General features: G+C 51.2%; 1 protein-coding gene across 1 annotated transcript; it reads left to right on the forward strand.

The window, feature by feature from the left end:
* The first annotated feature begins 101 nt into the window (after positions 1-101).
* On the forward strand, positions 102-14897 carry IK (IK cytokine). Its single transcript, XM_084636039.1, has 20 exons — positions 102-208; positions 1196-1262; positions 1794-1886; positions 2342-2401; positions 4647-4814; positions 4899-5013; positions 5906-5976; positions 6086-6132; positions 6444-6607; positions 6774-6882; positions 7736-7775; positions 8319-8544; positions 9418-9436; positions 10165-10242; positions 10669-10750; positions 11080-11137; positions 11908-11996; positions 13479-13587; positions 14005-14039; positions 14530-14897. The coding sequence occupies exons 1-20, from the start codon at positions 193-195 to the stop codon at positions 14555-14557; spliced, it is 1674 nt and encodes a 557-aa protein (XP_084492165.1). The 5' UTR covers positions 102-192; the 3' UTR covers positions 14558-14897.
* The last annotated feature ends 252 nt before the right edge of the window (positions 14898-15149 follow it).

The raw sequence follows: 15149 nt of genomic DNA on the forward strand, positions 1-15149 counted from the left end.
CAGCCAATCGAAACACGCTTCGAACCACATCGGCCAATCCGCAGGCGCTTGTGCGGGCAGGCTGGGGGTGGGGTTTCAGTTCCGCTCCGTTTCGCTCTCTGCGCGAGGCATTGTGCGCAGATCGCGCGCGGGGTATTGTGGGAAGTAGAGGGTGTTGGTTGGTTCTCTGGTGGCGTCGGTCGTGCGGGGAAGATGCCGGAGCGAGACAGTGAGTGTTGGGCCCGAGAGCCGGGGGCGGGGCAATTGTCAGACTCCCAACTTGGGGCGGCCCCCGCCCGTCTGCGGGGTGTGCAGAGTCCCCTCCCTGCCCCAGCAGGGCGGTCACCCAGAGGCTGTTCAAAACTAGCTGCCGGCCGTGCTGGAGCCGCCTGTGAGCGCCCAGCTGCGGGGAGCGTGTGTGTGTGTTGTTTTGGGGGGGTCGACGTCCGGATGCTACAGGGGGTTGCAATGGGTAGGCACTGAAACAGCTCTTCCCCCTTTCCATAGTGCTCGCAGGGCCCAGCGATGAGGTACTCCCTAGGATTAAACATTAGGTTTAGAAATGGGATCGACCTATCTGTGGTGCTTAGGGCTGTGAAAAATTTTGCATCCTGAGCACAACCGATCTGACCCCTGGTGTAGACACAGCTAGAGCGATGGAAGGGGTCATCCTTTGACCTAGTTACCACCTCTTGGAGAGATGGAATAACTATGTCAACGGAGATACCCCTTTCGTCCGTGTAGGAAGTGTCTGCCCTACAGCGGCACAGCTGCAGCGCCATATAGTGCTGCTGTAGCAGCTTTATTATAGACATACTCTTACAGTTAAGGAGACGATAGACAATGGCAAATGCTTCTCCTGCATTTATTTCCTGTTGGGGCTAGCTGGAGGATCACAGAATCTTCACTCCAAAATAAGGCTGGCTTTGCTCTGGTGTTCTTTTAGGTGCTGGGTAAAAGTCAATATCCTGGGTATTTCCCCCGTAACCCAAGAATTTTACTCCTTCACTGGTTCTTTGGGGCTTTGTTGTTTAACATAATTTCTCTCCATTATCTTCTGAGAAATGATGCTATTTATCAATGAGGGATGCTCCTTTTGTAGTTCTGAATTCTCTAATGTAACCATCTGAGATGCAGGGGCTGGTATAGGTTTGGGCTTGGCAGCACAGCGTACTGATTGATAGGCTCTAACCAGCTCTCTTTTTCCTTCTCCAAGGTGAACCGTTCTCCAACCCTCTGGCCCCAGATGGCCATGAGGTGGATGATTCCCACTCCTTCAGTCAGTGAGTATAAAAGCTTTTGCTCTCTGTTTCCTTCAAATAGAAAGGTAGTGGGCACAATATGGTGTACTGTGGGGAAGAAGGATTTGGGTACTGTTTCTGTGATGCAGTCAAACTCTTAGCACCAGTTAATAGATTTCAAGGCCAGAAAGGGACCATTATGCTCATCTAGTGTGATGTGCTGCATAATGCAGATAATAGATTTCTCCAAGCCCAATCACATGTAGCTGAACTAGGGCATATCTTTTAGAAAGACATCTAATCTTGATTTAAAACTCCAACTCAACCCCTGGCTAGTCCCCTCCTCCGATTTGCCCCCTTGGTAAATTATCCTCACTGTTTAAAAATGTGCATCTTATTTCCAGTTTGAACATTGTGAAACTCAGGTGAATATGGGCAATCCAGTGCAGGCTGCAATGTCACAATGTGGCCAAGCACATGCAGGGAAAAATAAAGACAAAACTGCTCTCAGCAGGAGTGTGTGATGGTCTTGTTATCGTTGTTACAATGAAACATGATTCTTCCTTCTCCTAGATCCAAGCTGACCAATGAAGACTTCCGAAAGCTTCTTATGACCCCGCGGGCTGCGCCGACATCCGCACCCCCGTCCAAATCTCGCCATCATGAGTAAGTAGATTTCATTAATCCTTCACTGCTCTTTGACTGAACGTGAACTCATTAGTCTCAAGCAGCTAATATATATCTTACTCTTTCTTCCCTGCACTCCAGTACTGACTAACTTGCTCTGTATGTTGTATATGCATTGGGGATGGGGAAACCCGTAATATCAGAAACGGCATGAAGAGAGTGTGGATGCAATAGACTTATTAAAACAAGCATGGGAACCCCAAGGTTTGTCTTTGGTTCTCATATTGAACCCTTTTGCTTTCTCCCTCCCTGTTGGTACAACTGAGTTAGGTGTTCTATTGGGCAGAAATCTAACTACCCTGCTCCAAATATATCTAGCTTTGGACATCTAAGTGTTAGACCTTTCAAGCCCAAGTGTAACTGCCGCCTTTAGTACCTCCTGTTCTGTGGGTATCTGCCATTTGTGATGACTGTGGTTTTTCTGTTCTCTCCAGGATGCCCCGGGAGTACAATGAAGATGAAGATCCAGCTGCTCGCAGGAGGAAGAAGAAAAGGTAAATGGGGAATGTGCTGTAGCAAAAGCCACCTTCACCTGTCAGCCAGCTGCTGCCCTTTCTTTAGAATGCAGAAAGGGACCCTAAGTGGCCTGGAATATCAGTGGGTTCTGGACTGATGACAAAGGAACCAAATGATGTTAGAAGCACTCTGATAGGGAGGTTGTCACTTTTCACAGCCACCAAAGTGATTGCACCAGGGGAGCAGTAGGATGGTGCCACAAATTGCTTAGCTTGCCCCTAGGAAGATGTTAGGTGAGAGCACCTGACATGGCTGCTCTCTGTGGGGGTGAGTTAGGACAATATAGGGGTATTCGCCCCATTCAGGATTTTCCTTCAAGTATTGAACTCATTATGGTGCATTTACACCGTTTGTGTGCAGAGTGGGTTTTTCACTTTTAAAGCTTGTTAGCCGACGGCCAAGGATGTTTGGTGAGGTGCCAGCTATGCCCGTTTATACCATCCGTGACTTTAACCGCTAGGACGCACTGTCCCTTCGCGGCGAGCAGCCCGGGCTAGGCTGACGGATGCTCCAAGGTCCTAACCACCCATGACTTTAACTGCTAGAGCTCAGAGCTCCTTGGCAGCGGGCAGCCAGGATTGACTGACAGGTGCCCCAAGAGTTTGCCCCGTGGAGGCGGCACAACTCAACGCTAGGCTCTTAGTACTCTCACCTAATGGCCAGGCTTTAGAGCCAAAACGGCTGAGGTTCTTTAATTGTGTTGGCTGCTTTACAGTAAACCAGAGAAAACAAGTCAGGCTTATGCACAAATGGTTACCAAAATTTATTAAGCTAGATTCTAATCATGTGGTTACAAAATTGCTAGTGCCTACTTATTTAAATGTAGAGATGTTACACACACAAACAAGTTACAAAACTGAAGCCACAATCCCAAAGAAAGAAAACAAAGTATAGAGCTCTATTTCAAAATATGTGTACACTAAAGATAGGAGATCAGGTGTGGGTGCTTCTTACCCTCCTTGCATCTCTCGATTCCAGCGGTGCCAAGCCAGGATCGGTCACTCAATTCCGCGGAAAGACGAATAAGGGACAAGGCTTAGGGACCCTCTTAGCTGCAGAAGCCTTGGGAGGCTGTCACTTATCTGACCAGCAGATAGATAGTGAAAAGCACTCAAAAATCATGGTGCTGTAGGTCCCCTACTTATACCTCTGTACTCCTTTATTCTCTTTCTCCTTTCTTATGCCAAATTGAGGCTGGTCTGTCTGGGTGACGCCAGCTTTCGCAAGAGTAGTTTACACTTGCAAGGGAGAGAAACAATAAGTGTCGACTACTGGACATTTCTTTTATCAGGGTAAATATTTTCCCACCTAGGATGTTGGTGTGTGTGCATCATGCTATTTAGTAGGGGCTAAGAGCCATGTCTGTCACAGGGCCTCTGCCTGCTGTGAGCTTAATTGTTGTATCTGCTCCCAGAGGCACATTGTAGCAGCACACCTGTGCTTTTCACAGCTTCAAAGGCTGTGCTGGAATATATGTTAAGTGCCCTGTTCCAGCTTCCTCCTGTGTTTCCAGCAATGCTGGTCTGCGGGGGGGCGCTGGCTGTCTGGCTACAAAGCTACTCTGTTCCTCAGCAATATCTTGCTACTACAATGTTATTTTGTTAACCATTTTCCATACAAACTGTGTCCCCAAATGCTGTAGAGGTAAAAATATGAAGAGTGGTAAGTGAGGAACAAAAGTTGTTTTGTCTTCCACTGAGATGTGAGGACTGGTTGGAGCTGAGAATTACAGGAAGACTGTCCTGGACAAGTGTTGCTGCTGAGGAGAAAACTATTGCACCTACAGTGAAGAGATTCTGGAAGGGGACAGATGAGGCCAGTGCCAGATGAGTAGAAGGAATGAGAAGGGCAGTAGAGTGAGACAAGGTCTAGGAGAGTCTGCAGCAAGTCCATTAAGGGTTTTAAAATCAAGCATCTTCAAATGAATGGGGAGCCACTGGAAGTGTCTGAGGATGGGGCTACGTGGCTGAAGGATGGCAGCAGTATTTTCTACATGCTGGAGTCTGGAGAGTTGGGACTTTAGGGACCATGGAGAAGGGAGTTGGGCTAGCTGTGGCAAAGCAGCTAAAAGCGTGGCTGAGAATTGAAGCGGAGGTGGAGTGGAGGCAGTGGCCCACACAGTACAGTGTTCTGGGAATGGGAACAGATTGGTGATGTCGCCTGGTCAGTATTTTTTAAACACAATGGATTAGCTCAAACGCTTCTCCCTTTCTCTGCCTCCAGCTATTATGCAAAGCTGCGGCAGCAGGAGATTGAACGAGAGAGGGAGCTGGCTGAGAAATACAGGGATCGAGCCAAGGAGAGAAGAGACGGTGTCAACAAAGACTACGAGGAAACAGAGCTGATTAGCACGACTGCCAACTACAGGGCAGTGGGACCCACTGCAGAAGCGTAAGTTAGCCTGAGTCCAGGCATTGTGAGGGAGCTCCAGCCCAGAGCAGAGCTTGTGTAACATGCTCCCTTCTCATTATGCAGGGATAAGTCAGCAGCTGAGAAGAGGCGACAGCTGATCCAGGAATCCAAGTTCTTGGGTGGTGACATGGAGCACACTCACTTGGTGAAGGGTCTGGATTTTGCACTGCTGCAGAAGGTGTGTGCAGATGATAATACATCAGTAGGGTTTTCCTTCTGAGTAGCAGTGTACTTGTCAGCGAGCTAAGCCATTGACTTCCACCCAGAGCCGTCCCTTGGGTATGGCAAATTGGGGCAAATGCCCCATGGTCCACGCTTTGAGGGGGAGGGGAGGCGAATGGGGAGGTGAGGGGCAGGCGGGTGCGGGGAGAGGAAGAGCCCTCCTACCAAACCTCCCTCTGCCCCCAGCACCTCTTGCCCGTCGTTGGGCCCCGCCAATCAGTGCCTCCCCGATGCTCTTAGCGCCTACAGCGGATCAGCTGTTTCACGGCATCATGAGATGCTGGGGGAGAGGACTGAGAGACAGCGTGCTCCGGAGAGGAGGCAGAACTGGGCAGGAAGGGGTGGGGGCGGGGCCTTGGAGAAGGGGTGGAGCGGGGGCAGGGCCTTGGTGGAGCCAGGAGGGTGGGGAGCACCCCCTGGCAGATAGGTGCTGAGTTTCTAATGTCCCACACCCCCCTAGGTACGGCCCTGCCTCCACCCCTCAGTGCAGTAAACAAATATTATCCCCAGTTTACATGGGGAAACCAAGTCTCAAATTACTCAAGTCTACATAATGGCAGTGGCTGAACTGGGACTAGAACCCACGTCTCTTGCAATCCCTTGCTCCAGTCTAGCGAGTGGAGCACACAGGGAAATAGAATGGTCAGGTGCTACTGTGTACCCGTTCAACCTGTTTCTTGGTTGGAGTTGCCCTGTGTGATGCTGGGGGAGCACTGGCTGGTCCACTGAAGGTGTTGGAGCCCAGGGGAAAGGGCTGGATGCCTCTCTTCTGATTACAATGAGCAGCTGTAGCAGGGTAGCATTTTGACAGCGTTTTCCCTTTTCGTCTGCCTTGTCATTCTGATCAGGTGCGTGCTGAAATTGCCAGCAAAGAGAAGGAAGAGGAGGAGCTGATGGAGAAACCCCAGAAGGAAACCAAGTGAGTGTTGAAAGACTGAGCCCTCCTCTGAGCTCAGTGCAGACAGCTCCGCAGGGGCTGGAGCAGGAATGGAAATGGCCATTCTTTTAATACTTCATTTTCTTTTCAGAAAAGATGAAGATCCTGAAAATAAAATAGAATTCAAGACTCGCTTGGGTATGAATGTGGCCACTTGGGTGTGTTACGCTGGTTGTGCAGAGAATAGGAAGGGGCTTGGTGCATGGCTGAGGATCATGCCCTGGGTTGGATGGAGAGGAAGCTTAGCAAATTGGTTGGGGAGTTGTGGAGGACTCAGTGGATTGGTGAGGGGCGGGCACATCGGTTGGGGCTCTCAGGAGAGAGGCTGTGAGTGAGATTCTGGAGCCTCTGAGCAGCAGGGATAGTTTAGCTCTTGCAATAGGAGTTTGGGTATTTGGGTTTCCTCTTCTCCTGAGCCACTTGGTTTTATGCTTCCCTCTCTTCCCCAGGTCGGAACATCTACCGCATACTGTTCAAGACTAAAGCATATGAGCGGAACGAGTTGTACCTGCCGGGGCGGATGGCCTACGTAGTGGATCTGGATGACGAGTACGCAGACACAGATATCCCAACCACCCTGATCCGGAGCAAAGCTGACTGCCCCACCATGGAGGTAACTGCCCAGGCCACTCCTAGTTCCCTTACTGCACTGTCTGACAGCACTGGCTCTAGCTCAGCAGGAGCATGGCTGCTCTGAGTCCTGCCTCATGGAGGGGCTGCAATTCTCAGGGCTTCTCTTTCTGGAGAATCATTCCTTCTCTCTGCGCTTTCTCTTCCAGGCACAGACCACACTGACCACAAATGACATTGTCATCAGCAAGCTGACTCAGATCCTCTCCTACCTGAGGCAAGGGACCCGCAACAAGAAGCTCAAAAAGAAGGACAAAGGTAGCCCTGAAGGGAGGAAACTTCAAGGAGACAGTGTCTGACAGAAGCAGGAAGGGGCCATAGGAACTGGCTGTACAGATGGAGCCAGTGTGGGGAATATGCAGGGCAAGGCACAGACTAGAATGGGCAATGGAGGGGGCTGAGATAGTCAGCGGAGCCCCTTCTCTGGTGGGATGCAACGTCGTAGCTAGAAAAGTTACTGGCTGGGCTGTGGTCAGCCACAAACTGGGGCTTGATCTCAGTGAAACTACAAAGGAGTGAAGGGAGCTGTGTGTATCCTAGCAGGGCTGGATTTCCATCGCCTTGTGGAATGGAATCGGGGTGGGACTCCTGTGGCCCATGGGGGCGATGGATTTGGGGGGGCAGTGTTCTAAGGAAAGAAGTGATGGAACCTGGCAGGCCACAGGGGACAGAATCGGGGGGGCAGCGTTCCTGTGGCTCCTGAGGCTGTGTGCGGGGGGAATCCCTAAGGCAGGCTCTCTTGTGGAGATATGGGGAATTGCTGGTTACTCTAAAAGTGCAGGCTCTACCTGGGGGTTGCACTGTGTCTTTCTCAGTTTCATCTCCTTTCGGGCTGAAGGGGAGCTGGTTATCCAATCCCCAGCCATGCAGGAGTGGGAGGGAAAGCTGTCTGGAGGCAGCTGTGCCTGCAAAGGGCTGTATATATAGCCGGGGGCCTGCTGGAGGCTAGTGTGGGAGGCTCTGGGAGCATCTTGGAGCCCTGCTCAGAAGCTCTGTGGTGATTGCACAAGCCCCTCTTGTGTGCACTTCAGTTGGTTGGGCAGGGCGGGGGACGCAGAGAAAGCAGGACAGAAGTATGCTGACTGCACTGACTGCTGCCTTCTGCCTGCAGGAAAGCTGGATGAGAAGAAACCCCCTGAGGCTGATATGAAGTAAGTAACCTCCTCGGGGATGAGGGACTGTCCTCTGGTCTTTCTCTTGATTGCTCACACTAAGAGATTTGGGAATCAGGAAGTTGGCTGGTGCTTCTGAGGGTAGCTGTTGGGTTCATTTGGGGAATTCGGGGGCGCTTAGGGGCTCTGTTTGGCCCATTACTTCTTTACACTGAGCTTTAGAATGGCAATTCCCCCCCAATTCCTTATAAGCAGGGGGAGAGAGAGATGAAGAGGTCCAGACAAGGGAGAGGAGATGTTTTTGGTTGAAACTTGAAATGGCTGGAGCATCTGCACCTCCCTGGGGCACAGAGGGAGGCCAGTGCAGATAGCAGGAGCTGCAGAGCAGAAGACTCTTGTTTTCAGTGGAGAGAAATGTGTGCTAGATGAGCACAGGGATGCAGCTGGCTGGGACTTCACAGATGCTGTAGTCTTCTCTGGATTCATGCTGCTTGTTACTGGTTAGCCTCCAGCTTCGAGGGGCTGATCTGTTGGTCTTTGCCACGACACCAGTGGTAACTGTATCATCCATTTCACCTGTAGTATCTTTGAAGATATTGGTGACTACGTGCCATCCGCGGTGAAGGTGCCACGGGAGAAGGAGCGAGACCGGTACCGGGAGAGGGAGCGAGACCGGGAGAGGGAGCGAGACCGGGAGAGGGAGCGAGAGAGAGAGAGAGAGCGGGAACGGGATCGAGAGAGAGAGCGAGAACGGGAGGAGGAGAAGAAGAGACATAGCTACTTTGAGAAACCCAAAGCTGATGATGAGGTGAGTTAAAGAAGGTCCCCTCAAATGGGCTGGGGTTATCACGGAGCAGAGAGCATTTCATACTGCGCCTCTCTGTTCCAAAGTGGGGATACGGCATAGGAGAGTCATAGCAACACCTACATCTTCTGCTGGCTCCCCATGCTGCAATAAGAATACACCCTCCCAGGAGAAGAGGGAGCCCTGGGTATCCTGCTCCCCATCTCCCCATGCCGAGCAGAACAGACCCAGTGTCTTGTCCAGAATCTATTCTGTGATGGAGACTTCCTGAGGGAGGTGGGGGGGGGTGTTAGCTCCAGGTCAGTAGTAAGGCGCTTTCAGAGTTATAGTAAGTGTGTGGGCTGGATTCTGACCTGTGATGTGCTGTGGGAAATCCATACTGACTGCACTCTGGTCAGCTCCAGTGGATCTGAGTTCAGAATCAGACCCTGCAGCTTTGAATTGCCCCTGCACCTGGGAGGAGGTTGCCTGCTCTTTGGGGCAGGAATGTGGCTGGGTCATCTACTGCCCTACAAGCTCATAGTGGAATTGGAGTGCTAGTTGGAGAGGGATGTTACTGCTGCTGCACCTGCAGCTTTTTGCCTTTTGGTGTGTGATCATCCTCAGATGTCTCCAGAGTGATCTCTGATGTGGGCAGAGTCTTGCTGATCAGCTGGTTGGTGGGAAGGCTGGGCAACCTCTGTCCTCCCGCAATTGCCTTGGAAAGCAGGACTGAAAGGAGCTTTTTACTCTCACACACTGAAGGCTCAGTCCTTCATTCCTTGTGCCGCTTGAGGGAAGGATTGGGCTCTTAGAGCCGGGGTTCAGGAACACTGTCATTTTCAGTTGTTTTCTGGCCCACCATAGTAACATTCTCTTCTTTCTTTCCCTTTTCAGCCCCTGGATATTGACAAAGGTGAGTTGCTGTGTTTATGTGGCATGAGGCAGATGGGACTGAATTCCAGCCTGCAGCAGAGACCTCCTTACCCTACTGGCTGCATGGCGAGCAGAGTTCTTGGCACTGCCAGTCCAGGTCGATAGGGTTCTGCTTTAGCTCCTGAAGCCTCTAATGTTGCTATAAAATAGTAGGGGCCCATCTGGCTCCGGGGGATTGGAAATGGGATAAAGAGCCATTCATCCTAGGGCACTGGTGTGCATTCATTCAGGGCTGCCGGTGCCTGAAATTAATTCCCACTGGGGCAAGGCTGGCCAGGTGGGTCTCAGTTTAGCCCCTGGTTGAACAGGGGCCCCATCCCGCTGGTACTAGTCAGCAGGTCTCAGCAGGAAGGCCAGGGACTCAATGGGCCCTGCCTGGAGTGACCTTTACCCTACAGGCTGTTTACTCTGGGTCGGGTTTATTTCCTCCTTTTGTGAATCTCCTCGTCCCCATTAGTCCCCAGGCCCTGTCCCTGGTAGAGGATCCTTGGGTCATGCACTTTATTCCATTAGCTACCAGAAGGGGGCAGTGCCTCTCCTAGATGCTGTTAAGAAGCTGCTTTGATCATGGTGACTGTGTGGGGGTTATGTCTTGCTCTCATGTGAGAGGTCTCCAGCCAGCCCTGTGTATGCTGCAGACGGGGAGCTGTACCCCAGCTCGGTGTCCTGGTTAGAGTGGAGTCTTAACAGCTTTTCTCTTGCCTCCAGGGCCAGGCTCAGCCAAGGAGCTGATTAAATCCATCAATGAGAAGTTCGCTGGAGCAGCTGGCTGGGAAGGAGCAGAATCATATCCTTTATGCTCGCACATCAACCAGCCTGGCGCCAGGACTCCGGGCTTCTCTCGCTGGCAGCCTGCTGGTGTGTCTGGGCATCTGTGCTGCGGGAGGGCTCCTCTCCCCTTGGCATGTCCCTCCTTCCGCAGGGGCTCTCTCTCACACACACACTTGGCTGTTGGGAGAGGAGGGCTGGGTGGGAAAAGCCACCTGAACATTCCTTTGTGGAACGTTGGGTCCAAACCACAAGCCATCGCCTGGTGCATCCCATCAGAGAAGGGGCTCCGCTGAGCATCTCAGCCCCCTCCATTGCCCACCCAGTCTGTGTCTTGTCCTGCATATTCCCCACACTGGCTCCATCAGTGCAGCCAGTTCCTAAGGCCCCTTCCTGCTTCAGTCAGACACTGTCTCCTTGCTGCATTTTCTTTAACACGTGACACATTAAAGAAGCCTGAAGATAAGAAGCAGTTGGGCGATTTCTTTGGGATGTCGAACAGCTACGCTGAGTGCTACCCTGCCACGTAAGGGCTCTCTGCTCACTGGGGGCTGGGGGTCACTGTGCAGCTGCTTTCCAGGCAGCTGGGGGTTTTGGTCAGAGCTCAGGAGCCCAGACAGGTACTTGCCTGGTCCTGCTTGGAGAGCGCCCTGCAAGCTGGCTGTGAGCACTCAGCTTGCTGGAGGGAGCAGATGCTGTCATCTGGACCAGGGAGCTGCCCAGCTAGAGTTAAAGTCAGATGTCCATAGAGTCCTGCATTGCCAGAACAGAGAGTACTTGAGTACCTTTGGTTGAACTGTGTGTGCTGCAATGTCTCAGCCGGTGCCCCAGCTGACTCTCCCCGTCCCCTTTCAGCATGGACGACATGGCTGTGGACAGTGATGAAGAGGTGGACTACAGCAAAATGGATCAGGTATTCCCAGCACACTTTTAAAGCCAGCTTATGAGGCTGGTGTAAAACAGAGGCTCAAAGGAGCCACGGGACAGAATCTGTGCAGGGTGGGTCTGGACACGGACTCCTGGCTTCACAATATAACTTTGAGTTTCTCAGATGAAAGTGCTTGTTCTCTCTGCCCTGCAGCTGGATCTTTCTGACCTATTTGCTATGGGAGAGATGGGGGTGAAAATTACCTGCCATCTGGTGCTCAATGAATGACCTGGGGAGGGATTCTAGTTGGATTGTGGCTGCTTGGCTCCTTGGCCCATCACTCCTCTTAGCTTTGCTCACTGGCAAAGACTGGAGCCAGTCCCTTGCATCCGGTCTGCCTTCAGGACCTCCTGTTCCAAAGGAGGTGGGTGAGCAGGAGCTAGCCAGCAAGCAAAGATAAATTAGAGAATCCATCTAAAGACTTGCCTTTCTGCTGCCTCTGAGTGCTGGAGCTGGGAGAGGGAAAACCCCATGGGTGCAGTGACTGATATCTCGTACCAGCTCTATCTAGTTCTGGGCAGGCTCATGAAAGTGTCTCCCATGTGGAGTTATGACCTTCTCAGAGACGGTATCCAGGAGCTCCCAGAACTCTGCGTCCCAGCCGGCAGGGGAGATCAGACTGCTCCCTGCTTGAGCCTGACTTGGTTTGGAAAAAGATCCGTAAGCCTGTTCATCTTCTCCGGGCCTGTGGTCTGCATGGGGAGCATCAGCCAGCTTCCTCTGATGAGCACCTAAGCCCCTCTCTCCTGCTGCAGGGTAACAAGAAGGGGCCCCTGGGCCGCTGGGACTTTGACACGCAGGAGGAGTACAGCGAGTACATGAACAACAAAGAGGCTCTGCCCAAGTAAGTCTGGTGCTCTCCCAGAAGTTGGGTAGGGGGGAAGGGACCCCACTAGGGTGGAGAGTGCAGAGTGGGTGATGGGGCACAGCTGCTGCCTAGGTCCCTTGGGGAGGATGGTCCTGTGACGGGTTGAATCACAGAAACCCCCTGGGGCTGCCAACTGATGTGCCAAGACTACTTCTACCACTGCTTTCCCTGCCAGCTTAGGACTCCAGCACCCTGTCTTGCTGACCCAGACACGCCAATCTGCTCCAACACAGACCCAGGGTCTGAACCACATGCCCCAAAGCTGCAGACTTAACTGAAAGCAATTTAAGAAGTGTGCCTGTCTTTAACACTCAGATGGCCAACTCCCAGTGGGGTCCAAATCCCAAATAATTCCGTTTTACCCTGTATAAAGCTTATACAGGGTAAACTCATAAATTGTTCGCCCTCTATAACACTGATAGAGAGAGATGCACAGCTGTTTCCCCCCCTCCACCGTATTAATACATACTCTGTGTTAATTAATAAGTAAAACGTCATTTTATTAAATACAGAAAGTAGGATTTAAGTGTTCCAAGTAGTAACAGACAAAACAAAATGAATGATCAACCAAAACAAAATAAAACCCACCAATCTATGCTAATACAGTAAGAAGCTGAATACAGATAAAATCTCACCCTCAGAGATGTTCCAGTAAGCTTCTTTTACAGACTAGGCTCCTTCTAGTCTGGGTCCAGCAAGCACTCACACTGCCTGTAGTTACTACCCTTTGTTCCAGTTTCTTTCAGGTATCCTTGGGGGTGGAGAGGCTATCTCTTGAGCAAGCTGAAGACAAAATGGAGGGGTCTCCTAGGGGTTTAAATAGACTTTTCCATGTGGGTGGAGACCCCCTCTTCTCTCCTATCCAAAGTCCATCTTAAAGATGGAGTTTTGGAGTCACATGAGGAAGTCACCTGTCCATGCACGACTCAGAAATTATAGGTGGCAGCCATGGTTCACATGCTTCCTTGAACGTCCTTAGGTAGACTTCTTATGTGGATTGGAACATTCCAAGATCCATTGTTCGCTAAGTGTTTCTTGACTCGGCACCTAATTCGCACATTCCTTTCTCAAGAAACTGACCAAACGCTTTACAAAGGTTACTTAAAAATCAAGCCAGTACACAGCCAAAATTCATAACTTTGAATACAAAAATGATACATGCATACAAATAGGATTAATAGATTCAGTAGATCATAACCTTTATATAGATATGTTACAGGGCATATGTAGCATAAAACATATTCCAGTTATGTCGTATATAAAAGCATATTTCCCTAAAGCCTTATGGGGGGCACCGTCACAGGTCCCTTGGCAGTAACCCTCAGGAGATTCCTACCTGGCCCAGTGGAGATGAAACCCTAATCTGGCCCAATAATACAGGCAGCCTGGCTGGTCTGCAGCCACCTGCCCAGTTGTCCTCCACACCTAACCTCCCCTCTGTTCTGCTCTTCACCCCAGAGCAGCTTTCCAGTACGGAATCAAGATGTCAGAGGGCCGTAAAACACGCCGTTTCAAGGAGACCAATGACAAGGCCGAGCTGGACCGGCAGTGGAAGAAGATCAGTGCAGTGAGTGTCTGGGGGAAGGACAAAACTGTTTCCCTGCTGGGGGTGCTGTTTGTCTAGGACTTGAACAGTTAGCACCCAGAGGAAGGATCCTTTGGATTCTGGGGTTGGTTGACCTGTCTCCGGTGTTGTCAGATGTCCAGGAGTGGGTATCTGACCTCATTTCTATGGCCTTACCCATTCCCTCTTCCCACCATTACAAATTGGTTTGGTTGAACAGAATTGTCCCTGAGCGGATCTTGCAGCTCGGAAGCCTTAACTGCCGCTCCACCCTTACCAGGCCAAAAAACCTGCAAAACCAGCTCCCTCCGCTATGGAGCCTTCACCTTTCACTGTGGGTAGGGAGAGCCCCCTGCCCCAGGATCTCTGGGCAGCTTTTGTTGCTCTCCTCACAACATGGTCTTTGTGCTTTCTCTGCAGATCATTGAGAAAAGGAAGAAGTTGGAGGCTGACGGGTGAGTGGAATCTCCTCTTCATTAATTTGACTTTGCTGCTAGAGAGTGCTGCAGCGCCCGCAGTGGGACCTAGCCAGCCTTTGTCCCCTTTCTCTCCTGATGTACGATCACTGGATGAAGGAGGGGCTGAGGCTCTACAATGCCCACAGTCTTCATCTCTGAGAGACTACCGAACAGAGAGCCAGCTATCTACATTTTGCTATTCCCTGCATTGCAAGCTCTGGTCCTCCAGCTTGTATTTGCTTTTGATAACCAAGCAAGACACAGTGTCTCTTCAGTAGTGCTGGCCTGCTTTCTAAAGCAGGATGCATGCCATGGAAGTAGGTGCTTCAACTTGGGCAGCGGGGGAGGGGTGCTCACCCAGACTGGTGCACCTTATGGGAGCACATGGGTACTGTTCATTCTCCATAAAGAAACAGGTTGAGGGGAAGCCTCAGATTAGAGCCCCAGGCCCGCACTGACAGCTGGCCTAATGTTTCTCTGGTTTCAGGGTGGAGGTGAAGAGACCGAAGTACTGACGTCCCAGCCAAGTTCCTGACTCTCGTCCTTGGAGCCCTTGGGGCTTTGATTTATGGACACTTTTTTTCTATTAAAATTCTGAGCTCTGATTCCTGTTGCAGGCTCTGACACAAAGGTGCTTTGCTCTCTGCTCTCAGGAAAAAACAGGGCTTGGGGTCTAGGGGAGGTACGTGTGCAGTTTGGGGGAGAGCTCTCCTCTGTCTGGAGGAGCCTGGGGCCCCTGGACTACTGGTGGCTGTGCATCCAGACTGTGCCCCTTCTTCCAGAGTCTGCGTTGCTGCATCATGTGATTTGTAATCCTTGTCGACGCAATAAAATTGCGCTAATTTGTGTGTTTCACCTTGGGCTTGGCCTGTTGGGTTGTAGCTGGAATGGATAGGATGTGGGGCGCTGCCTGTGGGATATTTGAAAGGTTTCTGCTTCCCTTTTCTCTCTCCTGTGGACAATCACTGTGCATCACCCCTTTCAAACAGAAAGAGACAGCGTAGGTTTGGAGGGGCTTATCGTCTGCTGGGGGCTGGCTCTCAAGGCAAATGCTGCTTTCGCTATGGTGTCCAAAGAGTCAATGCAGAGGTGGCTATTTAATCTCAG

Source organism: Lepidochelys olivacea, assembly GCF_965140295.1.
Source record: "Lepidochelys olivacea isolate rLepOli2 genome assembly, chromosome: 8".
Lineage (NCBI taxonomy): Eukaryota > Metazoa > Chordata > Testudines > Cheloniidae > Lepidochelys > Lepidochelys olivacea.

Excerpts from the sequence above, each read along its gene's own strand:
- IK (XM_084636039.1), top strand. Across the intron at positions 6,608-6,773 it reads CTGACTGCCCCACCATGGAG|GCACAGACCACACTGACCAC; the intron begins GTAACTGCCCAG and ends TTTCTCTTCCAG. Across the intron at positions 11,997-13,478 it reads AACAAAGAGGCTCTGCCCAA|AGCAGCTTTCCAGTACGGAA; the intron begins GTAAGTCTGGTG and ends TCTTCACCCCAG.